General features: G+C 57.0%; 1 protein-coding gene across 21 annotated transcripts; it reads left to right on the top strand.

The window, feature by feature from the left end:
• Positions 1 to 3,681: 3,681 nt before the first annotated feature.
• Plk5 (polo-like kinase 5) lies at positions 3,682 to 12,096 on the top strand. Of its 21 annotated transcripts, none has more exons than XR_015623977.1 (16): positions 3,682 to 3,864; positions 4,982 to 5,042; positions 5,180 to 5,287; positions 5,421 to 5,537; positions 5,946 to 6,075; positions 6,796 to 6,883; positions 6,966 to 7,061; positions 7,657 to 7,855; positions 7,942 to 8,068; positions 8,257 to 8,333; positions 8,670 to 8,742; positions 8,943 to 9,020; positions 9,402 to 9,558; positions 10,504 to 10,607; positions 10,686 to 10,796; positions 11,706 to 12,092. XR_015623977.1 is itself a non-coding variant. In XM_087557037.1 (16 exons), the coding sequence occupies exons 3-16, from the start codon at positions 5,213 to 5,215 to the stop codon at positions 11,895 to 11,897; spliced, it is 1,650 nt and encodes a 549-aa protein (XP_087413163.1). In that variant the 5' UTR covers positions 3,682 to 3,864; positions 4,982 to 5,042; positions 5,180 to 5,212; the 3' UTR covers positions 11,898 to 12,092. The 21 variants fall into 21 exon arrangements, 11 of the variants coding, with proteins under 11 accessions (XP_087413163.1, NP_001424354.1, NP_001424353.1 ...); XM_087557037.1 differs by having other exon boundaries at positions 10,478 to 10,607; XR_015623981.1 differs by lacking the exon at positions 4,982 to 5,042 and having other exon boundaries at positions 8,019 to 8,068.
• Positions 12,097 to 18,524: the final 6,428 nt, after the last annotated feature.

Genomic DNA, 18,524 nt, shown 5'->3' with positions numbered 1-18,524 from the left:
GTCAGCACACTGGGGGTCCCTCCCCCACACACTCATATGCTGGGTCATATCACCCAGATCCTGGGGTGTCTGGAGTGTTCAGACGGTCATTTCCCTCCTACCTCCTTGTGCCTGGGACTCCAAGTCTCTGGGGATGTTTTGTGAGCAGCTGAGGGCTCACGGGTGCAGCTGTGTGGAGCCCAGATAGGGACAAGGCACTGTCCTCAGTCATGTGGCTGGGAGGCCTGTGCCACCTCTTAAAGACCCATAGCCAAGCCGTTCCTGGGCCTCTGGGGAGTTTCAGCAGCAAGGAGCAGTCACCCCCTCCACCTGCAGCAGGTATTTTGAGCAATACTTCCTCAAACTTCTCCAGAGAAATCTGCTGAGTCTCAAGAGTTATCTCAGGTCAGCAAAAGAGCAGAGATGGGAGGGGCCAGGGCTGGGCACGGGCGTACAGCAGTTTGGGGTGTTGGGGGTGGGCAGCTGGGCTGAAGTCCTGCCGAAGGCCGTGGGCCATGGGGGCTCAGTGACTGTGAGTAGCATAAAGCTGGCCAGTGTTTGTCAGGTGTGACAGAGCAGGCCTGCCACCCAGCACTCTGGAGGCGGAGACAGGATTAGGAGTTCCAGGCCAGCCTGTGCTATGTGAGCATTTCTTTCTTTTTAGTGCATGGCTCAGCGACTTGAAGCTCAACCACAGGCCCGTGCAGTTGTCCCTACCGTTTATCTCCAGAACTTTCCATCCCCCATCCTGAAGCTCCGTCGCCATTCGGTGTGAACTCTCACCCACCCCCAACTTCCAGCACCCACAAACCCACTTCCAGTCTCTGGATTGGCTCCTCCCTGACATGTACTGTCATGGAGTTCCAAACAGTGTGGCCTTTTGCATCTGGGTCTCTCACTGAGCACAATGTCCTTAAAGGCCCTCCGTGGTGTGGGTGTTAAAATCTCCTTCCTGTTCATGGCTGCATGATATTCTAGCATGTGGGTAGGCCTCCTCATGTGTTCCCCATCCATTCCTGCTGGCTGCTGGGGACAGCTCTGTCTTTGCCCATATTTCCCCAACTCCTCCTTCTTTTCTTTCTTTCTTTCTTTGAGTTTTTGAGACAGAGTGAATCCACTATGTACCCAAAGCTTGAAACTCACAATCCTCCTGCCTCAACCTCTTGGGCAGCTGGGATTGCAGCCCTCCTAGCCTTGTGATGAGCATGGAACTCACACCCCATGCCATTCAGAGCTTGCAAGCCCACAGCTCAGGTGACCCCAGGGTACATTTCACTTAGACATTATTCGTCACCACCCCCAGTGGAGACCCCAAGCCCTTCCTACAATCCTACCATCTCCTAATGTTGTCAAAGACCTTTCAGGAGAGCCAGGGTTGGTGTTAGGCTGCGTTGGAATGGGCAGGCAGGTTGGGGAGTGGGGTGTCCCTCCTTAGTGGGGCACAGGCTAGCAGGAGGCCACCTTGCTCCCCGTGCAGTCTCAGCCAGAAGCCCCCCGGGGGGAGGGAGAGAGAGAGAGAGAGAGAGAGAGAGAGAGAGAGAGAGAGAGAGAGAGAGAGAGAGAGCGCGCTAGCCATCAGCTGATATCCATGCTGCAGGGCTCCAGGCCAGACACCGTCTCTTCTGTCCCAGGAAGTTGCTGTTATTCTGTGGACTCAGCCACCCACCCAAGTGCCTGTCTCTGCTCTTCTCTGGGGCAGGGAACCAGGGACCACAATGCAGCTGCCAGATATCCAGGGTCCACCCTACCCTACAGCCATGGTGGGGGACCCGGAGCTTGCGAGAGCCCCAGTTACTTCGTCTGCCACTTGGGGCTTGAACGACCCCTAACCTAGAGACCAGATCCCAGAAAAGGCTTTGAAAGTGTCTCGGGCCTTTTAATGTCGTCACTGCTCTGTGTCACAGCCAGCACATGCACTCCACAATGCCCCTGTGGGTGTCAGAGGACAGCTTTTGGGTGGGAGTCGGCTCTTCTTTCAGTGTGGGTCCCAGACACTGAGCTCAGGGTGTTGGGATTCAGAGGCAGGCGTTTTAAACCTGCCGGGCATCTCAGGGCTCCCAAAGGCTGCCTCCTTTTCCAGTGTGCTTGACCTGGAACCAGCTCCGCGTAGCATCTTTTTTATTTTGATTTGATTTGATTCGGTTTTGGCTTTTATGAGACAGGGTTTCTCTGTGTATCCCTGGCTGCCCTGGAACTCATGCTGCAGACCAGGCTGGCCTCGAATTCACAGAGATCCTCCTGCCTCTGCCTCCGCCTCGCAAGTGCTGGAATTAAAGACATGCTCCACCACTGTCAGGCTCTTTAGGCTTCTCAAACATGTCCTGTATAGGGGCTGGGCTCCAGCTATCTGGGGTGGGGGGGCACAAAGAGCCCTTCAGAGTTTGGCACAAAGTAGGTATTCAACCAACCCAGAGTTGTTTACCAAACATGGTAGGTGTTCAGCCAACAATGGACTGAGCCAACACAGGAAGACAGGTCTACAGGAGAAGGAGCTGAGTGCCAGCCATGGGAGTGGCTCTGTTCCACTCCCGGTCTCCCCTCCCCACCCCCACCCTGACTGGCTTCCCATTAGCAGGGGTCCTGGGCTTTTCTGGCTGCAGCTCTTACCCCTGAGCAACTGGGAACTCTTGCCCCAGCTCCAGAGGAGACATCAGAAAGTTGAACCAGCCCCGGTGCACACTATCCACTTAGCTCACCTTCAGGGCTCCCTAGGGACCACTAAGACTTAGGAGCACTCAAGGGATGCTTCTTGTCCCCCTCAGTGGCACGGGCCAGGCTGGATTCCAAATTCTGGCTCTGGAAAATTCCATAGCCTGAATCCAGCCACACGGAGTGAGGCTAATCCCTCCGCATTTACTGTGTTATGTAACGTTCGGGGTTAATACTAGAGGCAGATGGCTCACACCCTGCCCTGTGCCTGCCTGGCTTTGTGAGTGAGGGGACTCCCACCTGGCACCCGCAGGCGGGGCCCAGGGACCCAGATCCTTAAAGTGCAGAAATGTTTTATTCAGGACGGGGTGTGGGGGCGGGGGTGTGAGGGGTGGGATCAGGCGAGAGGTAGCCTGGGGTTCTGAAGTCCCTCGGCTCCTTGATCTCTTCTGTCAGCCCCACCCAAATTTCCATCTCCATCTTAAGGGTCAGTGCGTCTTAGGCCATCAGACCTAGCGTCACGCACACGCCCACATCTGCCCCTCCCTCATCCTGGTTGCAATGCCTTCCGTGGCGCCCCATGCCACAGTGACTCATTTGTGCCCATAGACTCCCAGCCCTGCTTCTTCGGTCCATATATCCCCAGACATCCTTAGGCTGCCCTCTCTGAATCCCGCTGAGCCTCGCCAGTGCTCAAGTTGATGAAGCCCCACAGGTCGTTCCGTAGGGAGCAGCCAGATGCGCTTGGTTCGCAGGTTGTGGGCCTCCCATGTACTCCCATGTGGGCACCTCTGCAAAGGAACTAGCCGAGTTCTCTGGACCTCAGTTCCCCGGGTGGGTGAACTGGGCGCTGTTAAAGTCCCAAGAGGTGCGAGGTTGGTAGCGCGGCAGAACTGAGCCAGGTATCTATTTGGCTGCCACTTGGCTCCAGAGCACCTGCCACTCGGCTTGGTGCTGGCGGGATCCCACGGGCATCCGGGCTCCGCCCCGCCCCGCCCCGCCCCGCCCCGCCCCCACTCTCCAATAAGACCCGCTCCTGCTGCTCGCGGGCTCACAGCGGCAGCGCTGCAGGCAGCACTGGCTTGCCCAGTTCCCGCGCGCGCGCTGCGCACCCAGGCCCACCCCGCGTCGATGGAGCCCCGGTTGAGGCGGCGGCGAAGCCGCCAGCTAGTGGCCACCTTCCTGCGTGACCCGGGCTCAGGGCGCGTGTACCGGCGCGGGAAGCTGATCGGCAAGGTGGGAGTTCCCGCGCGCGTACACACACACACACACACACACACACACACACACACACACTAGTTCAAAGCGCGGGAACGGAGAGAGCCGAGGGGCGGGGATCTCGAGCAGGACGGGACCCCGAAAGCCATGGCTAGAGTTTGGGGTCCGGGCTGTACGGTGGATGGCGAGGCGGGAACCACACTTGGCGCTCTGTCTGCAGGCTGTGCGGAGCGTGTGCAGGGCGTGTGCGGTGTGTGTGTGTGTGCGTTTCCCGCGTTAGTGCGGGCGCTGATCGTCCTCTGGGTGCACAACTGGTTCTCCGCACGCAGTGGCAGGCTGTCATTGCTCTCCACGGGGGGCCCGTGGGGCTGTGAGTGCTGAGCTGCGCGTGGGATCCCGCGCCCTGCACCCAACTCCCCTGTCTGGCTGCGGCTGGGGATTGCTCCCTTAGTGGCAGAGTACGCAGCTTGGGTGTTGTGCGTTGTGTTCAGGTGTCTGAGTGATGTGGGTCTGTGTGTTGTGTATCCGGGTGTACCTGGTTGCTGTGCTGTGTTTGGCTGATGTGTGTCTGGGTGAAGCTGTGTAATTGCTGTGGATCTGGGTGTTGTTTTTGTGGATCTGTGCTGGGTCAGGTGTTGTCAGGAGTTTCTTTCTGGGTCTTGTGTGTCTGGGTATTTCGAGGCTGTATGCTGTGTAGGCTTGGTGCTGTGTTGTGTGTCCAGATGTTTTGTATGGTGTGAGTGTGGAGTGTGTGTGTGTGTGTGTGTGTGTGTGTGTGTGTGTGTGTGCTGGGTGTTTACATGTTGTCAGTCTGGGTGTTGTGTGTGTTGAAGCGCTGTGGAGAGATGCTCGGCTGGGTTGTGTGGGAGCTTCCTGTTGTGAGTGCTGTGGTGGATGCCAAGTCCGGAGTGTTTGTAGGTGTGCGAAAGTGCTGTGAGGGGGTGTGTCTGGGTGTTGTGTGGGGGTATGCGGTGCCTGGATACTATGTATGTGTGTGGATAAGGTGTGGGGGTGCTGTGTTTGTTGGTGTTGTGTGCGTGAGTGATCTGTATGGAGTTTGTATATTTGGATTTTATGTGTGGATGTTCTGTGTGGGTGCTGTGTGGACATTATGTGTATGGGTTTTGTGTTTCAGGGTGTCGTGAGTCCCTCACTGTCCTGCGTCGGGGAGTACACGCGTCTCCTGCTCTGGCAAAGTCCGTGGGTCTCTTGTCTAGCATGTGCGATTAGGGTGTTGGGGTGTGATCGCTGCAGTATCTCGTCTTGGCTGAGTGTGTTGAAAGCCAGTGTCTCCAGGTGTGATCTGCTGTTTCCACCTTATTGTCCTCCGCAGGGCGCCTTCAGCCGCTGCTACAAGCTCACGGACATGTCCACCAGCGCGGTGTTTGCTCTTAAGGTGGTGCCGAGGGGCGGAGCGGGGCGGCTGCGCCTGCGCGGGAAGGTGAGACCTCCTCCGCCTCAGCCCCCGTTACCCACGGCCTGTCCTCGAGTTCCCCTGCTTCCCTACCTGCGAGCGAGCCGGGCCTAGGGCCTGTCTCCTGCACTGCAGCTGAGGGTCCTTCATGGGGACACAGGTGGAGCGTGAGATCGCCCTGCACAGCCGCCTGCACCACCGCAACATCGTGGCCTTCCACGCACACTTTGCTGACCGCGACCACGTGTATATGGTGCTGGAGTACTGTAGCCGCCAGGTGGCCCCAATGGGAAGGGGCCTGGGGTGGGGCTTGCAGCAATGGGGCGGGGCTTGGTAGTGTGGGCGGAACTTAGTGTACGTGGGTGGGGCTTGATAAACCAGGCTGTGTGGAGCAGTGTCAAGCACTCCCGGTCGCTTGAGAGGGGTTCTGAGGTGGGGCAGGGGCAGGTCACTGAGAGCCAGGCAGGAGGCCTCTCCCCTGTCCTATCTGTGCCTCTGCCCCACTGTGACTATCTGCTTGTGCAGACACCATGTTCACTTGGAGCCCCCCCCCCCGCCCCGTCCGATCACTAGTGTCCCCTTTCCCACATATAACCCTGTGCACCCACCTGGCCTTAACACCCTCAGCCCTGCTCTCCCACCCAGAATCCACAGCCCATCTAACAAGTGCCAGGTCCCCCTACAGTCCTTGGCTCATGTACTGAAAGTGCGGCGGACCCTGACGGAGCCTGAAGTGCGCTACTACTTTCGGGGCCTGGTCAGTGGCCTCCGCTACCTGCACCAACAACGCATCGTGCACAGGGACCTGAAACCCAGTAAGCATAGGAAAGGGACTTTCGGGGGCTGAGAGGATGGTGAGGGTCTGGGAGGATGGTGAGAGACTGGGAGGATGGTGAGAGACTGGGAGGATGGTGAGAGACTGGGAGGATGGTGAGGAGATGGGAGGATGGTGAGAGGGATGGGAGGATGGTGAGGAGATGGGAGGATGGTGAGGAGATGGGAGGATGGTGAGAGGGATGGGAGGATGGTGAGGGGACTGGGAGGATGGTGAGGGAGCTGGGAGGATGGTGAGGGGACTGGGAGGATAGTGAGAGGGATGGGAGGATGGTGAGAGACTGGGAGGATGGTGAGGAGATGGGAGGATGGTGAGAGGGATGGGAGGATGGTGAGGAGATGGGAGGATGGTGAGGAGATGGGAGGATGGTGAGGAGATGGGAGGATGGTGAGAGGGATGGGAGGATGGTGAGGGGACTGGGAGGATGGTGAGGGAGCTGGGAGGATGGTGAGGGGACTGGGAGGATGGTGAGAGGGATGGGAGGATGGTGAGGGGGATGGGAGGATGGTGAGGGGACTGGGAGGATGGTGAGGGAGCTGGGAGGATGGTGAGGGGACTGGGAGGATGGTGAGGGAGCTGGGAGGATGGTGAGGGGACTGGGAGGATGGTGAAGGGCTGGGAGGATGTTGAGGGGATGGGAGGAAGGTGAGGGACTGGGAGGATGTTGAGGGACTCATGCTCTGCTCCTCCTCACCTGCAGGTAATTTCTTCCTTAACAAGAACATGGAAGTTAAGATAGGTGACCTGGGGCTGGCTGCCCGTGTGGGGCCCGCTGGCCGCTGCCACAGGTGACTGTGACAGGCTCTGGGTGGTCCTGCGTGGGTCTAGGGAGCTCTGGCCTTCCTGACCCTCCCATGATTCCCTCCCAAGGGTGCTCTGTGGGACTCCGAACTTCCAGGCTCCTGAAGTGGTGTCCCGAAATGGACACTCGGCCAAGTCTGACATCTGGGCCCTGGGGTGCATTATGTAAGTGACAGTCTGGGGGACCTGGGTCTGGGGAGGGTGGCAGGTGAGGGGTGGGGAGGGAGGGGTGGTGACAGGGTGGGCTGTCTGGGTGAGACCAGATATGGTCAGGAAGAGCAATGGTGTGCAGATGTGTGTGCGCACAGGAGACCCAGTGCTAGAGCCGGGACTGGCTGTGGAGATGGAGCTGGCCTTGAATTCATGGAGATCGCCTCGCCTCTGCCTCCCCGGTGCTGAGATTAACAATGCACAGCACCACACCCAGTGGGCATCTGGCCTTTATGTCCAGGTCTTGGTTTCTCTCCTGTCTCAGTGTCAACTGAGTTAAAGTGGGGCTGGGGCCCAGTTAGCGAGATGCTGGCCTGGCACGAAAGCCCTGGGTCCCATCCTCAGAACCAACGGGCAGGGGTGGCAGTGCCAAGTCATCCCAGTGAGGGCACGAGGGTTCAAGAGGCATGTGCCGGGAAAGCAGGGTGCAGGCGGAGAGGGTGTGTATGTCCGAGATGGGGAGCCGGCCGGGTGTAGAAAGGAAAAGGTTGTGTAGTCCCCGAACACCCAGGAGTTCCTGGCTTTCCTGCTCCACCCACCCTGGCCCCAGGTACACGGTGCTGACGGGCACGCCCCCCTTCGCTGCCGCACCCTTGTCCGAGATGTACCAAAACATCCGAGACGGTCACTACCTTGAGCCCACTCAGCTGTCACCCAGCGCCCGTAGCCTCATTGCACGACTTCTGGCACCGGACCCTGATGAGCGGCCCAGCCTGGACCACTTACTGCAAGATGACTTTTTTAGTCAGGTGAGGAGGGGCTTTGCAGGGCGGGCCCCCGGGGACCTAGGTTTCATCCCGATCCAGGGCTGACCCCAAGCCCACCAACTCCACAGGGCTTTACCCCAGAGCGGCTGCCTCCACATTCCTGCCACAGCCCACCCGTGTTTGCCTTCCCCCCGCCACTGGGCAGGTTGTTCCGGAAGGTGGGCCAACTCCTGCTGACCCAGTGCCGGCCGCCCTGTGAGTAGCTGTCCCCTGGCTTGTCACGGCCTCTTTTCTGTCCCATATCATGTCTGTCACCTGTTCCCTCCTCATTTCCACTGGTCTCTCGATTCTGTGGTCACTTCTCCAAGGCCATGACACAGTGGATGGGGGAGAGGGTGGGTAGATGTCTGCATCTCTGTCCCCCAAACCTGTGCCTCCCTCAGGTCCCTTTACCTCAAAAGAGGCCTCAGGCCCGGGAGAAGAGAGTACAGAACCTGACCACATGGAGGCCAGCAACGAGGCAAGTAATTTAGTCACGGCCTAGAGACCTCTGAAGGCCTCTGCAGCGTAGGCTTCCCTGCAGACTCGGACTGAAGCTTCTGTCCATCCATTTAAGGGACCCCAGACCATGAACACTGCTGTCCCTAAGTCACAGACCCAGCCCCTCACTGGGAGATTCTAGGCAGGCCTCTTACAGCTCCTGTCCTCCTGCCCTGCATTTATGGGGTCCCCGATGCAACTTGCAAGTCTTGTCCAAAATGGAAACCTGTGCTTAGTGCAAAGTGGGGTGGACTCTGGGGCTCCCTCGTGGCTCCCTGCACCTCTCTTCTCCTCTCTAAACACCTCTCCGCCTCAGGAAGGGGCTCCTCTCTGCACTGAGAGCCGAATCCACCTCCTCACTCTTGGAACCCCTCGGACTGACCCGGCCGGTGAGCAGAACGTCTCACCCCTAGCCAGTGTCACAGATGCTGAGTGACTGGGACTTACTTGCCTGTGTCCTGCTGCAGGGCCCAACCGCCTTTGAGAATCGGGGTTCGATATGACATGGATTTGAGTGTGGGGACCAGGCTAGTGGGAGGGCACCCCTCGCCAGGGCTGTCTGGGCCCCTACATGACTCTGTCTCAACAGATGCGAAGGGGACCTTGGCCCTGCAGCTGGAGGTGGCAACCAGAAAACTGTGCCTCTGCTTGGATGCAGGACCTGTGGGTAGGACGGCCACCCCAAAGTGCAGGACTGAGGCAGCCTGGAGGGGCCCTAAACCAGGCTTCCTCCACACCCAGACCCAAACCCCAGGCCAGACCCTGACCCAGACCCAGACCCAGACCCTGACCCAGACCCAGACCCAGACCCTGACCCCGACCCAGACCCCGACCCCGACCCCGACCCAGACCCCGACCCCGACCCAGACCCAGACCCAGACCCAGACCCTGACCCAGACCCTGACCCAGACCCAGACCCAGACCCTGACCCTGACCCAGATCCCGACCCCGACCCCGACCCCGACCCCGACCCAGACCCAGACCCTGACCCCGACCCCGACCCCGACCCTGACCCTGGGTTGTCTTCTTTCTTTCTCCTCACGCACAGCTGGACAGGACCCCCCCGGGGAGCAGCGCTCTGTCCTCTGGGCTCCCAAGTGGGTGGATTATTCCCTCAAGTATGGCTTCGGTTACCAGCTGTCGGATGGGGGCAGTGGCGTGCTGTTTCGGGATGGCTCCCACATGGCCCTGCGCCCCCCAGGAGGGTAATTAGTGGGGCTCCTCTCCCCAGGGACCAAGCATTACCTCGTGTCTTGATTAATTCCCCAGCTACATGTGAGCCATCTGCCAGTCGGAGGAAACACGTGTTTTAGTTTTTTTTTTTTTTTTTTTTTTTTTCGGAGCTGGGGACCGAACCCAGGGCCTTGTGCTTCCTAGGTAAGCGCTCTACCACTGAGCTAAATCCCCAGCCCCGTGTTTTAGTTTTTGAAACAGTTTCTTCATGTAGCCCAGGCTGGCCCCAAACTCACAGGGATCCTCCTGCCTCTGGCTCTGCAGTGCTGAAATTAAAGGCTTGGCCACCAATAACAGGCTGGACTCCTTCTTTCTTCCTTCCTTCCTTCCTTCCTTCCTTCCTTCCTTCCTTCCTTCCTTCCTCTCTCTCTCTCTCTCTCTCTCTCTCTCTCTCTCTCTCCCCCACCCCACCCTGTTTAATTTATGTATATGTGTACTGTCTTCAGACACACCAGAAGAGGGCATCAGATCCCATTACAGATGGTTGTGAGCCACCGTGTGGTGCTGGGAATTGAGCTCAGGACCTCTGGAAGAGCAGTCAGTGCTCTAACCGCTGAGCCATCTCTCCAGCCCCGTATTCTTTTTGTTGGGGGAGGGAACCCAGGGCTTGGCCGATGCTCCGCCCCTGAGCCCACCTGATATTTTTACTCTAGTGGTTTTTGACGGGTGGGCAGGGAGGAGGCTGGGCTGGCCAGGAAAGCAGTGGCCATTTCCATGGAGACAGGAGAGGGCCCGGGACCTGATGTAGACGGGCACAGAGAGGTGTGTCTGGCGTGGCCGGCACCCGACTAGCCAGGGTTACACGGAGCGGCAATGAGGTACAGCGCTGTGGGAAATGTCCCCAGGCACAGGGTGCCTAGGACAGACACTCATTCAAGTCCCTGATCCCAGCCATGTCTCCTACCAACCTGACCAAGGGACTCTGTGGATCTTCGCCCTGAGGGACGTCCCCGGCCCACTCCGCGCCAAGCTGGCCGTCCTGAGGCTCTTTGCCTGCTACATGCAGCGGCGTCTGCGGGAGGTGAGGGCCCGGGGTGCGGGGAGGGCCAGAAGAGGGAGGTGGGGACCGGAGAGACCCTGATCCAGCGTGTCCCCGCAGGAGGGGACAGCACCCATGACGGCCACACCCGCCTCTCCTGACTTCTGTCTGCTGAGCTTCACCGCTGATGCCCAAGCTCTGGCCATGCTCTTTAGCAATGGGACAGTGCAGGTGAGTGAGCAGCACCAGCGCTCAGACCGCGGGTCCCACTGCCCTTCGGGGTCCTGTGTCTCACAGTGTGGAGTGCGAGGGGCGCAGCGCCGGAGCAGCACTGCCCTGGGATGGACCCGAGGGGCCTGAGCTTCCAACCGAGCCTTGGCTGAGGTTGGGGCTGTACCGGGCTTGTAATAATGACATTAAATAATAACGAAGATGGGACATCTTCGTGATGGGGAAGTTCAGGAGCTCAGAGCTATCCTAGTCACGTGAGGCCATGCCAAAGGAAAACAAATGCAAAGAACAAATAGAGTACAGGATGGGTAGGCGCCATGGCTCAGTGGTAAAGGTCTTGCCTCCAAGCCTGACGACTGGGGTTCAATCCCCAGGACCCACCTGATAGAAGGAGAGAGCCAAGTCCTGAATGTTGCGCTCTGACCTCTCCGTGTGTGCCATGGCAAAACCATGTACAAATCCACACAAATTATACAAAATGCAAAAAAAAAAAAAGGAGAGAGAAAGAGAGAGGAGAGACAGAGAGGAGGAGAGAGAGGAGAGAGAAAGGGAGAGAGAGGAGAGACAGAGGGAGAGAGAGAAGAGTCAGAGAGGAGAGAGGAGAGAGAGAGAGAAAGGGAGAGAGGGGAGAGAGAGAAAGAGAGAGGAGAGACACAGAGGGAGAGAGAGGAGAGAGAGAGAGGAAGGAGAGACAGAGAGAGAGAGGAGAGAAGAGAGGAGAAAGAGGAGAGAGAGGAGAGAGAGAGAGACTAAACAAACAAATGGGTGTAAATGCAACTGGTTAATGTGGGCAGGTGAGGGCCCCAGCTGAGCCATTTTTTCTGCCCTTGACCCCGAGTCTGACCTCTTACAGGTGCCTATCCTGAGGGTGACCACTGGGGCTCACCTTGACCTTGGTCTCTCTCCCAGGTCAGTTCCAAAACCTCCCCAGTCCAGCTGGTGCTGAGTGGGGAAGGCGAGGACTTTCTGCTCACCATCCAGGAGCCAGGGGGACCCAGCATGGGCACCTCCTACACGCTGGACGTCCTGCGGAGTCACGGCATCAGCCTTGCGGTCCGCCACCACCTGCGCCTTGGACTGCATCTGCTTCAGAGTGTCTAAGGAGCCGGACGGAGATCTGGGCGGACCTCTGCGTGATGGTGCTGGTGTCTGTTTCTGTCTGCGCTCCTCCGCCACAGCCAGTGTCTGTGGAGGGTGGACACATTGGGACCTCTGATGGGTGGGCGTCTTTGATTATTTGACTACTCAAGGTAGACTTTTTTTGGATTTTCATTAAAGAAAACAGAACCCTTTAAACTGCTGCCTGCTTCAATTTTGCTTGTTTTAGTTTTCCTTATTTTATGTGTGTATGCAGAGAGGATAGCGTATGTCTGTACGGATGTAGCAACTGTTGATAATAAATCTGGTGGCCAGTATCTTAGGCAGGAAATAAAAGGTAGAACATCCTGGAGGAGAGAGGATTCTGGGATAGCACAAGGTGTGAGACCTGAGAAGACGTGAGACAGACATGGTTCCTGAGCACAGGTGACTGGCCACCTGGCAGAATGCAGGCTAAAATAATTGGGTTATCTAAGTCATGATCTAGTCAGAGAAGAGCCTAGCTATATGGCCAAGATATTTGTATATACTTTAACTCTAAGCCTTATTTCTGGGAGCATGGTGCTGGGAGGAAGAACCAGCCCTTATTTCTACACGAATAAGTACTCCTTGCATGTATGTCTGGGCACCGCATGGGCGCCTAGTGTTCGTGGAGATGAAAAGAGGTTGTCAGCCTCCCCAGAGCTAGAAATGCAGACATTCATGAGCCACCATGTGGTTGCTGGGAATGGAATCTGCCTCAAGCAGCAGGTGCTCTCAACCGCTGAGCCATCTCTCCAGGTCTCTTTTGTTTGTTAAGAGACATGGTATCCTTGTAGACATGGCTGGCCTCAGCCTCAGCGTCTCCTAAGCACAGGACCACAGATGTGTGCCATCACTCCTGCCGTTCTCGAGCGTTGCACAAAGGCCAGGAAGAGCATCTGCCAGAACGGTTCCTACGCAGGTGGGAGCTAGATTCTCACCCTGTAATAATTAGTACCAGGAATGGGGCTGTGTAACTGAAATTAACAATAAGAGAGGTTTACTTGATGGAGGTCATCAGGAAAAGGACTGTAGAACATGGCAGGCTAAGACCTGGGTCAGGTCTCAAGACATAATGGTTGCCACCAAAAGAGGTGCTTCTGTCACAGAGTGGGTGAGATGGGGACACTGCTCAGGGCCCAGGACACTTCACTGAGAATAACCTGGCACAGTATCCTCAATGCCTTGGGGAACTGCAGTTTACATTCATTTTATTTTATTTTTGAAACAGGATTTCTCCATAGCCCTGGCTGTCCAGGAACTCACTCTGTACACCGGCTGGACTGGCCTCAAACCCAGAGAGCCTCCTGCCTCTGCCTCTTGAGTTCTGGGATTAAAAGTATGGGCCACTAACCCCAGCAGGTTTTCTTATGTCTCCTGGAGTGCCTGTGCATGGGTAGCACCATGCGCTGTGGCAGGACTCCCATGCATCAGATAGTCGAGAAAATGCCCTACAGACCTGTCCACAGACCAGTCTGATGGCGGTGGTTTCTCCGTTGAGATTCCTCAATTCTGGCTTGTGTTGGAAAAAACAAAAAAACAAGGACCTAATGGGAACTGTGTTAGTCGTGATTTCTGCTGTGGTGAACAGACACCATTTTTATAAAGGAAAACATTTAATTGGGGCTGGCTTACAGTTTCAGAGGTTCAGTCCAGTGTCATCATTGTGGAGGGGGTGCTGGAGGAGGAACTGAGGGTTCTACAACCACAGGCAGCAGGAAGAGAGAGTGACACTGGGCCTGGCTTGAGCACCTGAGACTTCAAAGCCCGCCCCCAGGGACACACTTCCTCCACCAAGGCCACACCTCCTAGTACTGCCACTCTCCAGGAAGTCATTTTCATTCAAATCACCACCGGGAGGACAGGTACAGTACCTGTGGTCTATAAACCCTACAATATGACATGAGCTGGGAGACCATGGTGAGAGGCTCAGTCCACACACCAGCACGAGGACCTGAATCCACACTACTATCCACAGAAATGCATGCTAGTCATCTAAGGCTCAGGCTGGAGAAGCTGAGGCTGGAGAGGCTGATGGTGGAGAGGCTGAGGGTAGAGAGGCTGAGGCTGAGGCTGGAGAGGCTGAGGGTGAAGAGGCTGAGGGTGGAGAGGCTGAGGGTGGGTTAGGCTTGTTCCTAAGTGCCTGGCCTATCTAGATCCATCTCTTGGGTTTAGTGGGAGATCAACTGTTTTGTGGAGATGTTGGGGAAGGAGAAAAAACTGCACACACAGACCCAGTTGTGGTCACTACAAGAGAAGGGCACTCTAGACCTTAAGGTCATGGTGACCACATGCCTTGCTATGTTAGACTGGAAGGGTCTGTGTGAGGTTTGGGTGGGTTTTAAAAAGGTCCTGGAACTAGGGAGACAGGAAGTGTGAGAGAGGAGTGGAGAGTACTCATAACTCAAGCCCCAGAAGTTGTTTTTAATTTAACTTTAATTTGCTCTTTAATTGACCTTCTACCATCTGCAGCTTCCTCCTCCTCTACACCTAAGGAACCTCCCCCACCCCCCCGCAGGCCACAGCACACAAAATCCCATTGTCCTTACAAAATCCCATTGTCCTTGCAAATTCTGGGTCACCTGCTGTCCTCATGTCCTGTCACGGAGTCCCATGGTGGCCTTTCATATTGGGTCTACATATCAAGCACAATGTCTTCAAGGTCCCTCAGTGCCACATTGACTTCAAAGACATATTGTCTGCCCTCGCTCCTACCCCTGCCCCTGCCCCTGCCCCTGCCCCTGCTCCTGCCCCTCCTCCTGCCCCTGCCCCTCCTCCTGCCCCTGCCCCTGCCCCTGCTCCTGCTCCTGCTTCTGCTCCTGCCCCTGATCCTGCCCCTGCCCCTGCCCCTGCTCCTGCCCCTGCCCCTGCTCCTGCCCCTGCTCCTGCCCCTGCTCCTGTCCCTGCTCCTGCCCCTGCCCCTGCCCTTGCTCCTGCTCCTGCCTCTGCCCCTGCCCCTGCTCTTGCTCCTCCTCCTGCCCCTGCCCCTGCCCCTGCCCCTGCTCCTCCACATGCTCCTCCTCCTGCCCCTGCCCCTGCCCCTGCTCCTGCACCTGCCCCTCCTCCTGTCCCTGCCCCGCCCCTGCTCCTCCTCCTGCCCCTGCTCCTGCTCCTGCCCCTGCTCCTCCTCCTGCCCCTCCTCCTGCCCCTGCCCCTGCCCCTGCCCCTGCTCCTGCTCCTGCTCCTGCCCCTCTCCTGCCCCTGCCCCTGCCCCTAGCCCTGCCCCTGCTCCTCCTCCTGCCCCTGCCCCTGCCCCTGCCCCTGCCCCTGCTCCTGCTCCTGCCCCTGCCCCTGCTCCTGCCCCTGCCCCTGCCCCTAGCCCTGCCCCTGCCCCTGCTCCTCCTCCTGCCCCTGCCCCTGCCCCTGCCCCTGCCCCTGCTCCTGCTCCTGCCCCTGCCCCTGCTCCTGCCCCTGCCCCTGCCCCTAGCCCTGCCCCTGCTCCTCCTCCTGCCCCTGCCCCTGCCCCTGCCCCTGCTCCTGCTCCTGCTCCTGCCCCTGCCCCTGCCCCTGCCCCTGCCCCTGGCCCTGGCCCTGCCCCTGCTCCTCCTCCTGCTCCTGCCCCTGCCCCTGATCCTGCTCCTGCTCCTGCTCCTCCTCCTCCTGCCCCTGCCCCTGGCCCTGCTCCTGCCCCTGCTCCTGCTTCTGCTCCTGCCCCTGACCCTGCTCCTCCTCATGCTCTTCCTCCTGCCCCTGCTCCTGCTCCTGCCCCTGCTCCTGCCCCTGCTCCTGCCCCTGCCCCTGCCCCTGCTCCTGCTCCTGCTCCTGCACCTGCCCCTGCCCCTGCCCCTGCTCCTGCCCCTGCCCCTGCCCCTGCTCCTGCCCCTGCCCCTGCCCCTGCTCCTGCTCCTGCCCCTGCCCCTGCTCCTGCTCCTGCCCCTGCCCCTGCTCCTGCTCCTGCCCCTGCCCCTGCTCCTGCTCCTGCCTCTGCCCCTGCTCCTGCTCCTGCCCCTGCCCCTGCTCCTGCTCCTGCCCCTGCCCCTGCTCCTCCTCATGCTCCTCCTCCTGCCCCTGCTCCTGCTCCTGCTCCCCCTCCAGCTCCTGCCCCTGCCCCTGCATGTTCTTCTGCTGGTGTGCTCCAGTGTCTATGTGTGTTCACGGGTGAACTCATCCACTCATGTTTCATGTTTGTTGGTTCTTTGAAATGACTAGGTCAGGTGTCTGACACTGGAGATAGATGGCTGCAGGCATAGCTGCATCTGGGCTTAGATGAAGAGAAAAGATTCTCTGTATATTTCTCTCTCTCTCCTCTCTCTCTCTCTCTCTCTCTCTCTCTCTCTCTCTCTCTCTCTCTCTCTCTCTCTCTCTCTGTGTGTGTGTGTTGTTCCATTTCTGATCTCCTTCCAAGCAACTTACAACTGCTTGTAAAACATGACCCAGGGCTGGAGGGACAGTTCAGTGGTTACAGCACTGTGTGTTCCTGCAAAGGACACTGGTTCAATTCCCAGCACCCACTCAGCAGCTTACGACCATCTGTCACTCCAGTTCCAGGGAGTCCAATTTTGTTTCCGGACCTTCATGTATTATATCAGTGTGTATGGTGCACAGGCATACACGCAGGAAATACATTTCTGCCCATAGGATAAGGAAAGGCACATCTTTAAAAAGAATAGGGAGAAAGCTGGGTGCTGGAGACACACATCACTAATCCCAGCACTCTAGAGGCAGAGGCAGGTGGATGCTCAGAGTTTAGGCCAGCCTGGTTTGCAGAGCCAGTTCTAGGACAACCAAGGACACATAGCGACAGCCTGTCTGGAAACAGAAAAAAAAAAAAAAGGAGAAGAAAAGGTTTAAAGGTAGAAGGAGGAGATCTCTCTAAACCCCAAGGAGCACCCCCACCCCCAGCCTTTCACAGCAGGGCAGCGAGCAGCTGTGCGCATGCGCACTTGCCTTCTCAGGGGCCGGGGGCACAGGCAGGACAGTCCGGAGTCCAAGTCAAGCCTCAGCTACCTGAGATTCTGAGAGAGAGGGGAGAGGAGGGGGAGAGGGAGAGGGCCCTAGGCTGTGCTGATGTTCACACAGCCAAGTGAATACCGAAGATTTACATCCACTCCTTCCGCATTTCTGCCCCAACCAAGTACCGAGTTGGGAGTCACTGGCCAGGCCTGGGCCACATGAATTGAAGTGGACTAGGGGGTGAACTGGCACTGGAATTGACTTCCGACTCCCAATTAAAATTTCTTTCTTTCTTTTTTGGGCTGTCCTCGAACTCGCCCTGTAGACCAGGCTGGCCTCGGACTCAGAGGCCCACCTGCCTCTGCTTCTCAAATGCTGGGATTAAAGGTGTGCGCCACCTTTAAATAGGTAAGAACCTACTTCTTATTCATGTGTGCGATAGTGTCTGTCATAGGCATGCAGTGCCTGTAGAGGCCAGAGGGGGCGTTTGCTCCCCTGGAGGTGCCATTGCACCAAGGTCCCCAAGACTAGAGGGAAGTGTTCCCCCTCCCCCACATCACTGGATTCCTCATTCCTTTTTAAGAATGGGTCTCAGTGGTAGCATAGCCTGACTTTAAAGTCAGGGCAATGCTCCTGCCTCAGCCTCCCAAGTGCTGGGAAGAGAGGTGTGTGAGGTCACACCTGATGTTGTGGCTTTAGGTCAACAAGCTTAAGGGTGACTTCATGACTACCGTGTCTACCCAGAATGTTCGTCTGTGGGGTAAGAACAGGACAGAGCGCGGAGCCTCCTCGAGTGACTGTATCTTGCTAAATGACCTACCTACCATGCTTATTTCAATCTGCCTGTGGGCGTCCAAGCGGGAGCGATCTGTGAGAATCTCCCACGCCCCGAGCCCACAATGGGTGCTTTATTAAAAATAAACTAACTACAGAATACATTAATTCCTAACCTCCCAGGACGATTTATTTCAAGGCAGAAGAACTTCAACAAATGGAACCTTGCCCATTCTGCCGCCCACGGAAACTTTCTGGAATTTTCTTTGGAAGGGTTAGCCAGGGAGCTTCAAGAAACAAAATATGGACCGAGGCGTGGTGACACCTGCCTTTCATCCCAGCATTGGGAAGGTGGAAGGATCAGAAGTTCAAGGTCCACCCTCAACCACATACTGAGTTCCAGGCTAGCCTGAGCTACAAGAGACTCAATCTTAGAAACACAACAAAACAAAACAATAAAATAAAATAAAGTAAATCCTGGTCTGGCAAGATGGATCAGTGGGTAAGGGAAGCCTGCGAACTTCAATTTGATCTGAGACACACATGGTAGAGAGAAACGACTCCTACATGATGTCTTTTCACACACACACACACACACACACACACACCCCTATACATACAATAATACTAAATAAATAATAATCGAATGAAAGAACGAGGCTGGATGATGGTGGTGCACGTCTTTAATCCCAGCGTTTGGGAGGCAGAGGCAGGCGGATCTCTGTGAATTCAAGGCCAGCCTGGTCTACACAGCGAATTCCAGGACCGCCAGGGTTACACAGCAAGACATTGTCACAAAAACAACCAAAGAATAGCGAAAGGCCCAAAACTCCTCACTAAATCTCTTCTAACACTGGTTATATTTTTTTGTGTGTGAGGAAAATCCTGTCTATTTCACACTAGGAGCAAGAATGTGTGTGTGTGTGTGTGTGTGTATGTGTG

The sequence above is a fragment of the Rattus norvegicus genome, chromosome 7 (assembly GCF_021556685.1).
Source record: "Rattus norvegicus strain SHRSP/BbbUtx chromosome 7, alternate assembly SHRSP_T2T, whole genome shotgun sequence".
In the NCBI taxonomy this organism is placed as follows: Eukaryota; Metazoa; Chordata; class Mammalia; order Rodentia; family Muridae; genus Rattus; species Rattus norvegicus.
The sequence above is the reverse complement of the archived record's forward strand: the minus strand, read 5'-3'. Positions and strand labels throughout refer to the sequence as shown.

What these genes read in the sequence shown, in the direction of transcription:
- Plk5 (NM_001437424.1), top strand. Translation starts at nt 3,760, where the DNA reads ATGGAGCCCCGGTTGAGGCGGCGGCGAAGCCGCCAGCTAGTGGCCACC. An exon ending in GCCCTGCGCCCCCCAGGAGG is followed by an intron (nt 9,559 to 10,477) that starts GTAATTAGTGGG and finishes CCCTGATCCCAG; the next exon opens with CCATGTCTCCTACCAACCTG. An exon ending in TTAGCAATGGGACAGTGCAG is followed by an intron (nt 10,797 to 11,705) that starts GTGAGTGAGCAG and finishes TCTCTCTCCCAG; the next exon opens with GTCAGTTCCAAAACCTCCCC.